The 17,559-nt window shown below is 43.9% G+C and overlaps 1 protein-coding gene across 1 annotated transcript in view; it reads left to right on the top strand.

Moving 5' to 3' along the window:
- MFN1 (mitofusin 1) overlaps positions 1-5,306 on the top strand; it is a 65,967-nt gene extending 60,661 nt beyond the window's left edge. The window contains exon 18 of the mRNA XM_068281059.1: positions 1,121-5,306. Coding sequence (XP_068137160.1) covers positions 1,121-1,190 — 70 coding nt within the window. The 3' untranslated portion in view covers positions 1,191-5,306. The remainder of the gene's footprint in view (positions 1-1,120) is intronic.
- The last annotated feature ends 12,253 nt before the right edge of the window (positions 5,307-17,559 follow it).

A 17,559-nucleotide genomic window follows, 5' to 3' on the forward strand; every position in this document is an offset into this window, starting at 1 on the left:
GGCTTCGGAAGTGACTTTCCCCCGAATGGTGACTGGAGCATGTCGAACATGATTGGGCTGGCTACCGTATTATGATAGCGGGAGTCTCTTTCCTCCCACAGAAAACAAGAGTGGTGGCAGTGAGATTACACGATTTACAGCGCAAAATCTATATTTTTAGTTTACAGATTGTACATACAATCAGGATTGTACATGTGTGGGCACCTCCAACCGAGCCAAACCGTTTACTACGCACACAATGAATTTGCCTCCAGAAGTCTCTAGTGCATGAGACCTGCATGGCCTAGTAATATGGGATTGTTGAGGGATTGTCACATTACGTATTGTCTGCAGCTGCGCGACCAATCTCTATTGTCAGTCTGCTCACTGTACTTCCTGCGTATGGTAACGGGAGCAGATTAGACGGGATTGGCACGCTCTGTCACATTAACCTCCTTCCCCTGACGATCCAGCAACCGGTCTTTGTTGTCCATCTGCTCACCGTACTTCCTGCGTACGCTAACGGGAGCAGATTAGACGGGATCGTGGGGCTGGATTGTCACAGGGGGTGAGAGTTGTACTGCACACAGTGCAGTAGTCTTGTGCTGCAGTAATGCACAGCCACTGCTTTCCACCATTGTGAATGAGCCAATAAGCGAGTGGCAGGTTAACCAGGAATAGATTCCAGCTATTCAGCAGGAAAATACACTAGAAAGCTTGGTGTGTTTGTTTTCACTGGTTTAACCCATTCTAATGTATTTTATCACTCACATCTGCCCCCCACCCCCAGCACTTTTTTTTTTTCTGCTGTGTGGGGGAGGTTGTAGGTGATTATGGTGCTGAGCGGTGGGGATCTTGGAGGGTCTCTACCGCCTCACACTAGAGCAAGGAGGCAACCCAGGACCAGCAGCCATGCAGGGGCCCCGCCAGCGTACAAGCGAGGCAACAGTTCCCCTAACGACATTGGACCTATACTAGAAAATGCCAATGTTTGGCACAGTCTGGCACAGAGTTGTAAAGGGTTACATGCTAACAGGTATACTTTTCAAGCTGTTCTCTTTACTGTCTAGAAGTAACGACCATACAGAATTGTGAATAAATCTATTCAGATTTATTAAAAATGTTTGTTTTGTTTTTTTAGGAACCGAGCTGTCCAACTTGAAGACGAGCTGGAAGATTTTTCGAAGATGTTCCTTAACCAGAGCAAGTGAAGATATAATTAGGAGACTATACATGTGCTGCATCAGATGAGGAGGTTCAACCTTTAACTGGGCTGGACTTTACTAACGGTTTCATCACATGCTGGGATTGGTTACAGTATAGATTAGGAGGACCACTGTGTGGCACTTGATGAGTTTGGACTTCAGTGTTCAGTGCACTCAATGTGACGTGTGCAATGCTGCTGGGACATTGGCAATCAGCCCTATTACACTACTGCAGATCAGCTCACGCTGGACAGGTTACACGTTCTATTTTGCTATTGCAGTCTGTTTACTGTCCACTCTTTTATAAATGCCAGTTAGTCTAAGGGTGGCCATACATGGTACAATTTTTCATTTTTTTTTTCGATTAGATAATTTAGTTTGATTATTCCGTTAGATCGAATATAAAGATTTTTCCAGCATGTCCGATCTGATTTTTCTCGAAAAACGGGCTAATCGTTCGAATTTCTTGATCGAAAAAAAACATTTTCAACTTTCATTCGATCCGATCATTTAGATCAAATAGACGGGATAATCGAACGTTTTATTGTACCATATATGGCCACCATACATCTGAAGTACAACTTTAGGAGCTGATGAAAGTACCATATAAAATATATTTATTTTACTATATAAAGGTGTATGTGCTGATGAACACAAATCCTCCTCCTATTTTCTGAAAATAGTTTTTTGCAGTTGAGATCCCGTGTATATTCCACCCCATAATGTGTCACTCAGGTAAAAAGTATTTCTTCATACGCAGTCCTTGCTTTGCCTTTATATGCAGCTTGGAAGCAGCACAGTAAACAAAAGTATTTGTAAAATATTCTAAACATGCCTTGTGTTCCTCCATAAAGATGGATGTAGCTGCATTTAAATGTTTGATTTATTATACATGCTGAAGAATGGAATACCAAGGGAACGCCTGTGGCTGTAACAGTGAGCATCTATGGCAAGAGTGGGTGAGTGGTGCAGCGGATCTCAGGGAAGATTATCTCATGGAGCTCTCATACACTGATTAACTGGGGATTTGCCAAACCTCCATGAATGGCTAAAGGTTCTGAAAACGGTTGCTGCAATAGTTTATGGGCACTCTAACAAGCACCTGGCATTGCAATAAGATTTAAAGCACCCCTCCTGTGGGCTGAAGTGAGTAACTTGATCTAGACCATACATGTCAAACTCTGGCCTGTGGGCTGAATCTGGCCCTCAGAGCCATCAGATTTGGTCCCCAGGTGGTTTCCCCACTTTGCATTATGTATAGCTCACTCTAGATTACCAGATAAGCTATACTGGAGGGTAAGCCCTAGATCGGTGATGGCTAATCTTGGCACCCCAGCTGTGACAAAACTGCAAATCCCATCATGCCTCTGCCTCCCTGAGTTATACTTAGAGTTGTCAGAATATTGCAATGCCTCATGGGACTTGTAGTTCCACCACATCTGGAGTGCCAAGGTTAGCCATCACTGCCCTAGATCACCAGGGAAGCCATACGGGGAGGGTGACAGCACTAGACACCAGGGAACTGTGTAGGAGAGGGAAGGGAGCCACTAGACACCAGGGACCTGTATAGGGGAAGGAGGGGACCACTAAACATCAGGGAACTGTATAGGGAATGGAGGGGGGGCTTTTAGACACCAGAGAATTTTATAAAGGAGAGAGGCGGACACTAAATATTAAGGTTGGCCTGCGGCATGGTCCCAGAGCTCAATTTAGGCCCATTTTGTATTTGTCTGACACCCCAGATTTAGACAGTGTTACGGTTAGTGTGTCTGCATTCCTCTTCTGGTATATCACCACTTTTCACTTGGGTTGGGGCTGTTTGCTCAAATATAGACTCTTTGGCCCTTTATTCAATTCACATTTCTCACCAGTGTTTTCTCCTTGATCATTTTTCGTCTTTTTGTTTAAAATGACTTCTTAGCACTCTTCAATTGAAAAAGTACCAAAAAGTAATAGCAAGATTATTTTCTTGCTCGCTGGTGTCTTAAAACACCTTTTATTCCTAATGTGTGAAATATCGCTTAGGAGAAAAGAGCGGTTAGAAACAGTTCCATAATGGACAAGGGCCCTTATTCCATTTACTTTTTCTCCTAACAACTTTATTATAAAAGACAGGGAAACATTTTATTTGCACAGTGAGGGGTCTGATGAGGTCTGTTCAGTGCAAAGTGTAATCCCGGTTATCTACACAAAAAAAAAAAAAAAGAAGAGTACTTTGACCTGAAAAGATGCATAGTTGGGAAGCCCCACAATTGATACTGGTGTTCTGCTAGTCTAGAAAATGAATAAGGAAAAAAGTTGCCCTAGACCTTGTCAGAGGGTGACTTCATTTTTGTTAGAGTAGGAAAGCCAAAAAGAAATTTAAAAAAAAAAAATTGCTTTTAAATTCCCTGACTACCTTTTTTATATGCTATTACACGAACATCTCCATCACATGTAACTATGTAACCTGCTTATATATGATAATTGATACTTAAAATCCGCTATACGTTTACCTTTTTTTTTTTAATGACCAGTCAGTGATCACATGACCACCACTGCTGTGTGGAAGTCACATTTCTTTGCAGTCAGTTCTCTAGAAGGGATAGTAGGGCCAAACTGCTGCTCACCAGTCCTTTCAATCAGTACTGGGGGGGGGGGGCAGTTGGGGGCAGGCTAAGAATATGGGAAAGGTAGAGGGAGGTTATGCTCACTTGTTAGGATTGTAAGGTAAAGGCTGAGTATCAGAAGATGTTAACCTTTTCCAGACCCCTAACCTCCCCCAAAACTTTAACACTGGGTGGGGTAAAATTAGGCATTGAGAACAAGGTATACCAGTGAGGGGATCAGAAGGAATTGTGCTAGGCCATAAAAAAAAAATACCTGCTCAGTTTTGCAAAGCCACAATTTACCAATACTCCATTGGGTTTCCATTGTAAAAATCTAATTGGTGCTGTAATATACATACCCATAGCTTTAGGACCTGGCCAGAGCAGTACCTGCACTGGTTTATTGCATGGTAATATCATACTCTATATATAATCCACTCATCAGTGGCCCTTAGTAGCACAGGGTTCCATGATGCATGACAAATGTTTAGACACATTTTGTTATCTGCTTGTAAGAGGATATTTTTCCTCTCCAAGTATTTTAATTCAGCATAGAAAAAAAAATGAATAGCTTTGGGGCAAACCTGCATGAACTAGCAGGAACACCTATAAAGCAAGCTGCTGTTTCCACAAATAAATTGAAGAGTTCCAAAGCAAACCTCAAAGCCAATCTGTGTTAGAGGCAACAGCATAGAGACCCGAGAATCAAACACATAATGAGACTAAACAATCTTCTCCTGGTGTCCTCACATGAATGGTGGACACTAATGCATCCTTCAGACACAGAATGGGCTTGCCCTCACCTCCATAGAGCCATCAATCTGTTTTATTGGAGATGCTTATATATATAGCATGTAGATGCTATATGTATCTACTGGCTTCATGACTTGAACTGTGGTTTTGAAGTGTGATTGGTTACCCTACCCTGTGGGCATGTCACATTCAGCTTATTAGCTCAAGTAAGACAACACTTTTTTTTTCTTTCACATCAAAAGGACCTTCAGGATTACAGAAGAGTGATGGATCAAGTCTGATGCATAGAAAATGTTGAGCTAAAATGGATCAGTAAGAGCAACCAGTGGGGTTTCAGTTGTCACATGCAGCAGGGATTTGGTGTGGTGCCTGCTGGCAACTACTTTTATCTCCTTGTTCTTTGCATCTTTCACAGCTTTTGAGCTAGCAGGCATTTTGGGTAGAACTCCAGCTAGTAGGCTCAGAGGGAATGCTTTTGAGGTATAGTACCCAACTTATGCAGAAAGACCATGTGGAAAATTTAGTTATTTCTTACAATAAATGCCATATTTATATGCAGTACTTCAAAGCCTTATTTGCACGTCAATTCTCTTCCTGACTCAGTAGTGTAAAATATTTGCCTAAGAAGTGGCATGATGTTTCATCCTCCAGGAGAGACAGAAGGGCTATTAATGTTTGTGATTTCCTTTCCAGTTCCTGATGCTGAATTATATTTGATTGTCATTTTTATATACATTTTGCATACACCTGTATATAAATTTGGTTTGAAGCAAAACAAAAATCTATGATTTCCTCGTTTTGTGTGATCATTTTTAAGGTCTAGTATTTTAACCACTTAAGGACCACGGGCCTACACCCTCTAGTGACAGGCTATTTTTCACAAATTAGGCCACTGCAGGGCTGTACAGCTCAGCACACAAGTAATTCTTCTCCCCCCCCCCCTCCCTCCCTCCCTTTTCTGCCCACCCACAGAGCTTTCTGTTGGTGGGCTGTGATGGCTCCCAGAATGTGTTTTAAAAAAACACCCCTCCATCCCCCCCACCAGCCAATTACAGGGATCAGCCTATGACAGCAGATGTTCCTGACACTCAGTGGGACGCTGTACACAGTAAATAGACGGAGATTTCGCCATCAAACACGATGATCACTGCTGGGAGACTGATGACTGAGCTGAGCTCTGTCATTCAAGCGGAGATGCGCATGCAATCTCCTGCAAAATCCCGCCCCAGTACTTAACTCCAATTGGGCAGTCCTGGGGCTGCCACCGCATTCATGCAGATCGGTGTGACGCGGTCCTTTAGAAGTTAAGGGGAGTGTACTGAGGAATGTAGCATTTTAGCATAACCTATTAGACCTGGTACACAAATGGCAACTATGCAGAACATCACAACTTGAGCCTGGGCAGGATATTCTTAGCACTAAGTTGTTTTGCATCCATTCCGTATTGATCATTGATACATGTTCCCTGCTCAGTCCCGGTAAACAGACCAGAGGCTGGCAGCAGCATAGGGGCTCCCCATAGGATTACAATAGACCAATTCTCTCTAGCAGCAGGGAGATTTTTCATTGGTTAACCATGAATCAACAAGAGTCATCCCTGTGGCTGAGGATTCCCATTAGTCTTTTACAATTCAGTGGGGATTCCCATGCTTCTGCCTGGCACTGATCTGTTTACTGGGAACAAGCGGGGAGAGGCAGCAGAAGAGACATGTATTTGCCTGGTGGTAATCAAAGCGGATGTGCCAACCAGTCTAGTGAGAATTGATACTATCCGTTCTCATAGGCTAATTGTTTATGTGCACCCAGTGGAAGTGGATCTTTTTAACAATAGGATCTGATTCCTGTACTGAGTGGAGTTAACAAAAACATATGTAACTAGTATTGGGAACTCAGCCGAAAGGTCCATACACACATCCAATTTTTAATCTGCAGATGGCTGGTCGATTTTACCACTAACATGTAGTATGAGATTTAGAATACTAAGGGCTGATTCACACTACAAGAGCTTTTTAAATGCTAGAGATTTTATAAGCTCTTTCTAATACAATGCTATGGGGGATATTTACAAAATCTCATCGCTCCAGTAGGAACACTCACATAGGATAATATTAGCAAGAGCCTTTAAAATTACAAAGCACTTAAAGAGACGCTGAAGTCTTAAGAAAAACATCTTTTTATTTAAAAAAAGTGTTTAATAGTTTGCCCTACCTAAACCGCTGTATTCCTGCCACTGTAATCTGTCTAAATCCCCCCCAAACTTCCCAGGGGGGCAATCCGGGCAGCGCTTCTTTGAGAGGCAGAGCTATGAGCCGCAGCTCTGCTTCTCAGCGTGTCCATCAGCCTGGATCGCCGCCTCTCCCTTCCTTCACTGAGAGGGGCGGGGGAGAGGTGGAGATACGTGGCTGATTGACGCATAAGAAGGCAGAGCTGCGGCTCATAGCTCTGCCTCCTATAGCAGCGGGGGAGAAGTAGGTGGGAGTTACGGGGGATATAGATAGATTACAGCGGTAGGAATGCAGCGGTTTAGGTAGGGCTAGCATATTAACCACTTGTCCACCTGGACGTGGAGCTACGTCTAGGAGGCCCTGTGCGCTCCCGCGGCCGATTGCGCATGTGCACACGTGCTCCCGGCCGCGGATCGTTAGCCCAGGAATCAATGAATCGGGCCATGGTGCCCGATCACTGATTCCTCTCCCCCGCAGAAAAAGCGACAGCTTCTCTCGGAAGCCTTGCTTTTTCTGCCTCCTACCACCCCCCCAAGCGTACATGTTACGCTTAGTGACGTCATGTGAACAAATCTAAAGTTGCCATCTTGTGGCCAAAAAGTAAAACTACATCTACATTAAAAAAATTACTATTTACATCCTACACTCCCAAAAATACCCAAATTAAATGTTTAATTAAAAAAAATTACAATACAAAGTTTTACCTAAGGGTCTAAACTTTTTAAATATCTATGTAAAGATGAAATATATATATTTTTTTTTATAAGCTTGTAAATAGTGATGGCTGCAAAACGGGAAAAATGCACTTTTATTTCCAAATATATTGTCGCCATACATTGTGATAAGGACATCATTTAAACTGTGTAATAACCGGGACAAATGGGCAAATACAATATGTGGGTTTTAATTATGGAGGCATGTATTATTTTAAAACTATAATAGCTGACAACTGAGAAATAATGCATTTTTTTCCATTTTTCTTACTGTTAAAATGCATTTACAGTAAGGTAGCTCTTAGCAAAATATACCACCCAAAGAAAGCCTAATTGGTGGCGGAAAAAACAAGATATAGATCAGTTCATTGTGATAAGTAGTGATAAAGTTATAGGCTAATGAATGGGAGGTGAACATTGCTCAGACGCAAAAGTGAAAACGGGTGAGGGCTGAAGTGGTTAAACACATTTTTTAAATAAAACGATGTTTTACTTGAGACTTCAGTGACTCTTTAAAAAGCTCTCTTAGGCCTGGTGCACACCAGAGGAGTTTTTCTGAGCGTTTTGAGTTTTTAAATCTGCTGCTAATGTTATCCTATGTGTCTGTGCACACTGGAGCAATGAGGTTTTGTAAAAAAAAACCATAGCATTATATTGGGAAGAGCTTTTGAAACCTCTAAAAGCTCTCCCCAATGTAATGCTATGGGGTTTTTTACAAAACCTCATTGCTCCAGTGTGCACAGACACATAGGATAACATTAGCAGCAGATTTAAAAACTCAAAACGCTCAGAAAAACTCCTCTGGTGTGCACCAGGTCGTAGTGTGAACGAGCCCTTAATTGGGTACACGCAAACTAAATCTGTGAAAGATCAAATTTGCAGGTAAAATTTGTGTAAAAAAAAAAAAAAAAAATAATTCACTAAAGACCAAGACAAGATATTTATGTCTCAAACTAGGTTAACAGTGGGACATTGTGGAGCTGTGTTATAAAATTGTATAATGCAGCTTAACGCACTGCAATATAAAGTCTATGCGATGTTCACAGTGCGACATCAGCATTGCATGGTAATGTATTATGATAATGCACTGCTGCAGTGGGTTACCTCTAAATGCACACATTACAGGGTACAGGAAAGGATACTTTTCATTGACTGTATGCTTTACTTTACCTACTTAAAGAGAACCCGAGGTGTGTTTAAAGAATGTTATCTGCATACAGAGGCTGGATCTGCCTATACAGCCCAGCCTCTGTTGCTATCCCAAACCCCACTAAGGTCCCCCTGCACTCTGCAATCCCTCATAAATCACAGCCATACTGTGAGGCTGTGTTTACATCTGTAGTGTCAGTCTCGGCTGCTCCCCCGCCTCCTGCATAGCTCTGGTCCCTTCCCCCATCCCTTCCCTCCAATCAGCAGGGAGGGAAGGGATGCAGGCGGGGACTGGAGTTCTGCAGGAGGCAGGGAGAGCAGCAGACTGACACTATAGAGATAAACACAGCCAGCTCTGACAAGCTATCATAAACTATGAAAGCCTTTTGCAGGAACTGATCTTTTTGCATGTGTACAGCATCTTTATAAAAATCAGTCTTTCAAACCTGCAACAGTTAAATACCTTTGCAAAGATTCTTATATGATGGGTGTCCTCAGGTTAATAGGCCTGGTGCACTCCAGACACGTTTTTCTGAGCGTTTTGAGTTTTTAAATCTGCTGCTAATGTTATCCTATGTGTCTGTGCACACTGGAGCAATGAGGTTTTGTAAAAAAAAAAAAAAAAAAACCCATAGCATTACATTGGGAAGAGCTTTTGAAACCTCTAGTGTTTGGGCTTTATAAAGATGCTGTACACATGCAAAAAGATCAGTTCCTGCAAAAGGCTTTCATAGTTTATGCTCTCATACTACATGGAGGTGGTAATATTCCTCCATTTTCCAAAGACTTATCTCGTGTGTACCTAGCTTAAAAGGAACCTAAACTGAGAAAGATATGGATTTTTTCCTTTTAAAATAACAGTTGCCTGACTCTACTGCTGATCAGGTCTCTAATACTTTTAGCCACAGCCCCTGAACAAGCATGCAGATAAGGTGCTTTGACTGAAGTCAGACTAGATTAGCTGTATGCTTGTTTCAGGTCTGTGATTCAACCACTACTGCAGTGAAAGAGTTCCGCAGGGCTGCCAGGCAATTGGTATGGTTTAAAAGGAAACCGCCATCTCTTTCGGTTTAGGTTCCCTTTACCTGCCTGCTGTAGTTTTGAGGATAGTCACTGAAGGTGGAACAGGCAGTACCTCTGGACAATCAGTTTAGTCATTTTCAGTACAGACATGAACAAATTGGTTAACTACACGTGCCCAGGCATTGATTGATTGGTGAAGAAAGTGACATATTTGCTTAAACCAAAGTCCAAGACAAAATAGTCTCAATCTGCCTTGTGTTCCAAATTATTATGTAAATTACATTTAAATGTCTTTTTTTTTTGTTTAATAAGTAAACTCAAATACTATTGTGCCTCAGGGCTCTTTCGGTCACTGAAATTTAATCTCTGACACCTAGTTTGCCAGGTGAGCCCAATTAAAAGAAACTATTTTACAAGAGTGTTACACATTAAGCAGACCACCATTTTCAAGCAATATGAGAAATAAAAACGCAAGCGTTATAATACAGTTAAAAGATTTGAGGCAGACTTAAAGCACACACATTTGTGCAGATAAAGGCAAAATGAAGGTTTCTGCTAGAGAAATACATTGGATTAAAGAGATTATTGAAGTGTCCCCAAAAAAACTTTACTTTACAGTCCTCTTTAGAAGTAATGCCATACCTGAAATACGGCATCCCCATGGCTGAACTCTCCATTAAAACCCCTGAAATCTCAGGGCAAAAATCCACGACTTGGATTGCTGCCCAGGGAAGGCAGAGCTTTGGGCTGTAGCTCTGCCTCCAGTCCGCTAAATCTGCTCTGATTACCAGAGGGGTGGGTAGAGGCAGAGATCTGTACAGATTGCTACTACCCAAAGCTCTGCCTCTACCCGGAAAGAGCCCTTCCCCCAGGGATTTCGGGGATATTTAGAGTTCAGCTGCAGGGATGCGGCGTTTCAGGTATGCCGTTGATTGTAAAGACTGCAGTACATTTTTTTTTTCCTGGGGGAAGGGGGGGTGGGGGAGATGCTTCAGACTCTCTTTAAAGGACATCTGAAGTGACATGAGATAGACATCATAGACAAGTGGCTGACTCAGACAGGAAGTGACTAGTGTTACCCTCACTGCTAAATTCAACTATAAAACCCTTTCCTAGCAGAAACTGGCTTTCGAGATAAAAAGGGGAATTTATCAATGAGGGTCACACTGTAGTAATTTACTGTCTGAGGCCCGGTGCACACCAAAAACCGCTAGCAGATCCGCAAAACGCTAGCGGTTTTTGAAACCCTTTCTTTTTTTATGAAGCGTTTCACCTAGTGTTTTTGATGTAGTAGATTTCATATATTACAGTAAAGCTGTTACTGAACAGCTTCTGTAACAAAAACGCCTGCAAAACCGCTCTGAACTGGCGGTTTTCAGAGTGGTTTGCGGTTTTCCTATACTTTACATTGGAGGCAGAAACTTCTCTGAAATCCCCAAAAAAATGTCTCAGCCCGGGAGTATGCGTTTCAGCAAAACTCCTCCCGCTCTGGTGTGAACCACCCCATTGAAATACATTACCCACACGTTTCCACAGCCGCAAGCGGCTGTAAAAACGCAAGAAAACCCGCTTGGTGTGCACCAGCCCTGAGTCAGGACTGAGTCCGCCACTTACATACCTTATATTTAACTCTTTCAGGCAGAGAAAGAGAAAAAACACAGCATAGTTATTTGTGTGGTAAGCACTGTACATACACATGTGTATCTCCATGTCACCCCGGGTATCCTTTTAAGAGAGTAGCTGCTAAAACACCATTACAAAGCAGGAACAGGTATTTTAAGCTATTGGTCTAATAAGTGACAGCGCTCCTCTTGAAGTGTTCTGCAAGTTAAAAAATACTACACATAGTGCATTACTGTCACATGATTTGCAACACCATGCAGTCACCCTCTCGTGCAATGTGAATCACTATACACCACCCAGTGGTTGAATTCCACAAACACCCTGTTAAACTAGCAGCTTACCAGATGGACACCATCTCAGACTCCAGGTGCGTCTAGCACAGGCAGGGGCTAACTTGGCCCTCCAGCTGTTAACCCTCCTGGCGGTTTGTCAAAATCCGCCAGGGGGCAGCAAATACGTTTTTTTTTTTAATTTTTTTTTTTTTTCATGTAGCGAGACGAGATCTCGCTACATGATAGCCGCTGCTCAGCAGCATCCCCCAGCCCCTCCGATCGCCGAGGGCGATCGGAGATCAAGAGATCCCGTTCAAAGAACGGGATCTCTTGTAGGGTTTCCCCCGTCGCCATGGCGACGGGGCAGGATGACGTCACCGACGTCATGACGTCAAAGGGGACTCCGATCCACCCCACGGCGCTGCCTGGCACTGATTGGCCAGGCAGCGCACGGGGTCTAAGGGAGGGGGGGGGGGGCGGCTGCGGCGATGCGTATAGTGGCGGATCGGCGGCCATCGGGCACTGTACGCAGCTAGTAAAGTAAAAAAAAAAAATTATGCAAATCGGCCCAGCGGGGCCTGAGCGGTGCCTCCCCGCCAGGGAAGTTAAGGAACTACAAATCCCGCAATGCATTTGCCTTTATGAGTCATGACTGTGGCTGTCAGACTCCTGCAATGCATTGTGAGATTTGTAGTTCCTTAACACCTGGAGGGCCAAGTTTACCCATGCCTGGTCTAGCACATAGGTTTAATACCAACAGATTCCACTGCTACGGTTTTCCAAAGTATAAATCCAGCATTTATTCCATAGGTTCCATATAAAAAACAAATAAAACAGAACATAGCTTAACCACTTGCAAGACCGTCTTAAGCCGATGGGCGGCGGCAAGGGCTGGGCCCAAACGACCGCAATACGCCCATCGGCGGTGGCGGGCGTGGTTATGCGGCGATTGCGCTATTCGTGACGCGATCAGCCGCCAACGACTGGCTCCGCCCCCTCAGGCTGTAACCCGCCGGCCGTTCGGAAGCGCCGGCGGATTACTAGCACCCGGATCGCCGCATGCAATATGTATAATAAGCTTTGTAATGTATACAAAGCCTATCATACAGTCTGTCTCCTGGCCTGGTGGTCCCAGTGTCCGAGGGACCACCAGGGCAGGCTGCAGCCACCCTAGTCTGCACCCAAGCACACTGATTTCCCACCTCCCAGACTGTTTGCACCCAGTCACCCCCCCTAATCACCCATGAATCACTCCCTGTCAACGCTATTTTTTTAACCCTAAACTGCCCCCTGCTCCCTCCTGATCACCCCCTGCCCCTCAGATTCTCCCCAGACCCCCCCCCCCCCGTGTACTGTATGCCTCTATCACCCCTGTAATAACCCACTGATCACCTGTCAATCACCCCTGTCACTGCCACCCATCAATCAGCCCCCAACCTGCCCCTTGCGGGCAATCTGATCACCCACACCAATAGATCGCCCGCAGATCCGACATCAGATCACCTCCCAAGTGCAGTGTTTACATCTGTTCTCTCCTAAACACCCACTAATTACCCATCAATCACCCCCTATCACTACCTGTCACTGTTACCCATCAGATTACACCCTAATCTGCCCCTTGCGGGCACCCAATCACCCACCCACACACTCAGATTGCCCTCAGACCCCCCCCCACCTTATCAATTCGCCAGTGCATTATTTACATCTGTTCTTCCCTGTAATAACCCACTGATCACCTGTCAATCACCCCCTGTCACCCATCAATCACCCCCTGTCACTGCCACCCATCAATCAGCCCCTAACCTGCCCCTTGCGGGAAATCTGATCACCCACCCACACCATCAGATCGCCCGCAGATCCGACATCAGATCACCTCCCAAGTGCAGTGTTTACATCTGTTCTCTCCTCCTCTAAACACCCACTAATTACACATCAATCACCCACTGTCACTGCTACCCATCAGATTAAACCCCTATCTGCCCCTAGGGCACTCAATCACCCACACCCTCAGAACGACCTCAGACTCCCCCCCCCCCCCTGTGTACTGTATACATCCATTTTCCCCTGTAATTACCTGTCAATCACCCGTCAATCACCACCTGTCACTGCCACTTATCAGATCAGACCCTAACCTGCCTCTTACGGGCATCTGATCACCCACACCATCAGATTGCCCCAGACCTACCCTCAGATCACCTCCAAAGTGCATGGTTTACATCTGTTCTGCCATCTAATCACCCATCAATCAGCCCCTGTCACTGATACCCATCAGATTAGACCCCTATCTGCCCCTAGGGCACCCAATCACCCGCCCACACCCTCAGAACGCCCTCAGACCCCAGCCCTAATTACCTCGCCAGTGCATTGCTTGCATCTATTTCCCCCCTCTAATCACACCTTGAGACACCCATCAATCACCTCCTCTCACCACCTGTCATCCCCTAGCACACCTACCCATCAGATCAGGCCCTAATTTTCCCCGTGTGGGCTCCTGATCACTCGGCCAAACCCTCAGATCCCCCTCAGACCCCCTTCCGATCACCTCCCCAGTGCATTGATTGCATCTATTTTACCCTCTAACCACCCCCTGAGACACCCATCAATCACCTCCTGTCACCCCCCTAGCACTCCTATCCATCAGATCAGGCCCAATACAACCTGTCATCTAAGAGGCCACCCTGCTTATGACCGATTCCACAAAATTTGCCCCCTCATAAACCACCTGTCATCAAAATTTGCAGATGCTTATACCCCTGAACAGACATTTTGAGACATTTGGTTTCCAGACTACTCACGGTTTTGGGCCCGTAAAATGCCAGGGCAGTATAGGAACACCACAAGTGACCCATTTTAGAAAAGACACCCCAAGGTATTCTGTTAGGTGTATGACAAGTTCATAGAATTTATTTTTTGTCAAAAGTTAGCGGAAATTGATTTTTGTTTTTTTCACAAAGTGTCATTTTTCACTAACTTGTGACAAAAAATAAAATCTTCTATGAACTCACCATACTCCTAACAGAATACCTTGGGGTGTCTTCTTTCTAAAATGGGATCACTTGTGGGGTTCCTATACTGCCCTGGCATTTTAGGGGCCCTAAACCGTGAGGAGTAGTCTAGAAAACAAATGCCTCAAAATGACCTGTGAATAGGACGTTGGGCCCATTAGCGCACCTAGGCTGCAAAAAAGTGTCACACGTGGTATCGCCGTACTCAGGAGTAGTAGTATAATGTGTTTTGTGGTGTATTTTTATACATACGCATGCTGGGTGGGAGAAATCTCTCTGTAAATGGACAATTGTGTGTAAAAAAAAAAAATATCAAAAATGTGTCATTTACAGAGCTATTTCTCCCACCCACCATGGTTATATGTAAAAATACACCACAGAACACATTATACTACTTCTCCTGAGTATGGCGATACTACATGTGACACTTTTTTGCAGCCTAACTGTGCTAAGGGGCCTAAAGTCCAATGAGTACCTTTGGGTTTTCACAGGTCATTCTGAGACATTTGGGTTCAAGACTATTCCTCACGGTTTTGGGCCCCTAAAATGCCAGGGCAGTATAGGAACCCCACAAGTGACCCCATTTTAGAAAGAAGACACCCCAAGGTATTCTGTTAGGTGTATGATGAGTTCATAGATTTTATTTTTTTGTCACAAGTTAGCGGAAATTGATTTGTATTGTTTTTGTTTTTTTCAATAAGTGTCATTTTCCGCTAACTTGTTAGAAAAAAAAAATTCTATGAACTCACCATACTCCTAACCGAATACTTTGGGGTGTCTTCTTTCTAAAATGGGGTCACTTGTGGGGTTCCTATACTGCCCTGGCATTTTAGGGGCCCTAAACTGTGATGAGTAGTCTAGAATCCAAATAGATTTGACCATAATGAAAGAAAAAAAAAATTAGCTGGTCACAAACTTTTTTTCAAATCCACCGACAAGGATGGTTATATACCTAGGGACAGTTGCCACCACAGAAGGTGGCTTTACATCCCTAAGGGCCAACTGATGAGAATCAAGACGAAATTGTACGGATGTAGAGCCAGACTCTGATCAATAGGTTTGTGGGTAAAGGGATTCATATACAAAAAGGCACCCAATTTAAAATCCAAACTGGTGTCCAGTTTTCAGGACCCCCCATAACCACTAAGGGGAGATAGTTTTGTGGCTAGAAACACTGGATATCAACACCAAGTAAGGCAATGCATCATGTGCCACACAAAAGGGGTCATCTATGTGCTATGGTGCCCATGCAATTTAGAGTATGTAGGAAGAACGACTCAAATTACATAAAAGAATTGGAGAATATGTGGCCAACATAATCAAAGGCCTGAAGTCACAATGTGTCCAATCACTTTAGGTTATAACAATGATCCAGTAGGCTTAAGATTTATGGCAGTGGAGGTGTCCAGTCTGGTTAGGGACATTTCCCAAGCTGAGGGAAGGTGGATTTTCAACATGAAAACCCTTGTACCAGGAGGATTGAATGTAGAGTCTGACTTAAACTGATTCATAACCAATGATGTTTGATATACTAGGACAACAGATTGTGACTAACACTGCATGTTTGTGAGAATCCTGTGATCTGGCTTACACATGTTGGGGGTCATGAGCATGTTAGACACCGGTTAGGATATAACAAGGAGTAAGACATACAGGATTCTCCCCCTGTGGAAGGCAGGGTTTGAGCCTGCATTATGTAAACAGGGGCATTAGGACAACCCACCGGAATTTGTACAAATATCACCGACATCCAATGTGACATTTTTAATTTTAACTTTACTTTTTGAGATGCCATCAGATTGGATGGGCTGCCACAAGGGAGTGCAAAGCATCCCATATACATTTTAGGTGTCACATTTATTTTTAAGTTCAATTTTAGTTTTATTGCTAGTTTCATTCATTAACAAGAAATGCCATGGAATGAATGCAGCTCACTGGTATTCCCAAGGGGGATATATGACATCTGTCCCATACATCAGTTATGACAATACTGTATTAGACAAGCTGAATTTCAGCTCGAGATGATGTAAGCGGAAGTATGCTGAAGCAATTTAGAAAATAAAGTTTAAGTGCGATGTTAAGGATTTTAGAATGCAATTGTTATGCCTATGTGGCTTTAATATGCACCTTACAAGATCTGTATACTATTAAAGGGACACTACATGGCACTTACCAGTTGTAGCTTTAAACCAGACAAATTAGAGAGGCGCTATGCGGCGAGTAAATATATCCCCCAATCGTGGGCGACACACGTAACTTGGTACGCATGAAGGCGCACGAGAGGACGTTGCGGTCCATCTAATAAGGAAATACACATAGATACGCTGCACGCATACACTGAACGTAGGAGGAGCTCAGCACTACAAGACGGCAGCTGCTCCTGTGATGTCAGCCCGATGAGTCCCTAGGACGAAACGCGTAGGGCGGAGCCAGGTGCGTCTGAAGTCACTGGGCAGCAGGAGATTCGCCGATCAAGGAATACCTATGAAGCGGAAGCACGGGATGCCAGCATTGCATCACAGAGGGATACCGCTGGGTTGTCAGGCCCGATAGGCTATATATTAGTCTAGATCAAGCGAGTGTGCAGGCCAAAATTGCGGATTGCTAAAACTGGATTACGCGGTGTTCTATTTTGTTTGTACAGTGGTTTGCAAAAGTATTCGGCCCGCTTGAAGTTTTCCACATTTTGTCATATTACTGACACAAACCTGAATCAATTTTATTGGAATTCCACGTGAAAGACCAATACAAAGTGGTGTACACGTGAGAAGTGGAACGAAAATCATACATGATTCCAAACATTTTTTACAAATAAATAACTGCAAAGTGGGGTGTGCGTAATTATTCAGCCCCCTGAGTCAATACTTTGTAGAACCACCTTTTGCTGCAATTACAGCTGCCAGTCTTTCAAGGTACCAGCTTTGCACATCTAGAGACTGAAATCCTTGTCCATTCTTTGCAAAACAGCTCCAGCTCAGTCAGATTAGATGGACAGCGTTTGAGAACAGCAGTTTTCAGATCTTG

This window comes from Hyperolius riggenbachi, chromosome 4 (genome assembly GCF_040937935.1).
Source record: "Hyperolius riggenbachi isolate aHypRig1 chromosome 4, aHypRig1.pri, whole genome shotgun sequence".
NCBI lineage: Eukaryota > Metazoa > Chordata > Amphibia > Anura > Hyperoliidae > Hyperolius > Hyperolius riggenbachi.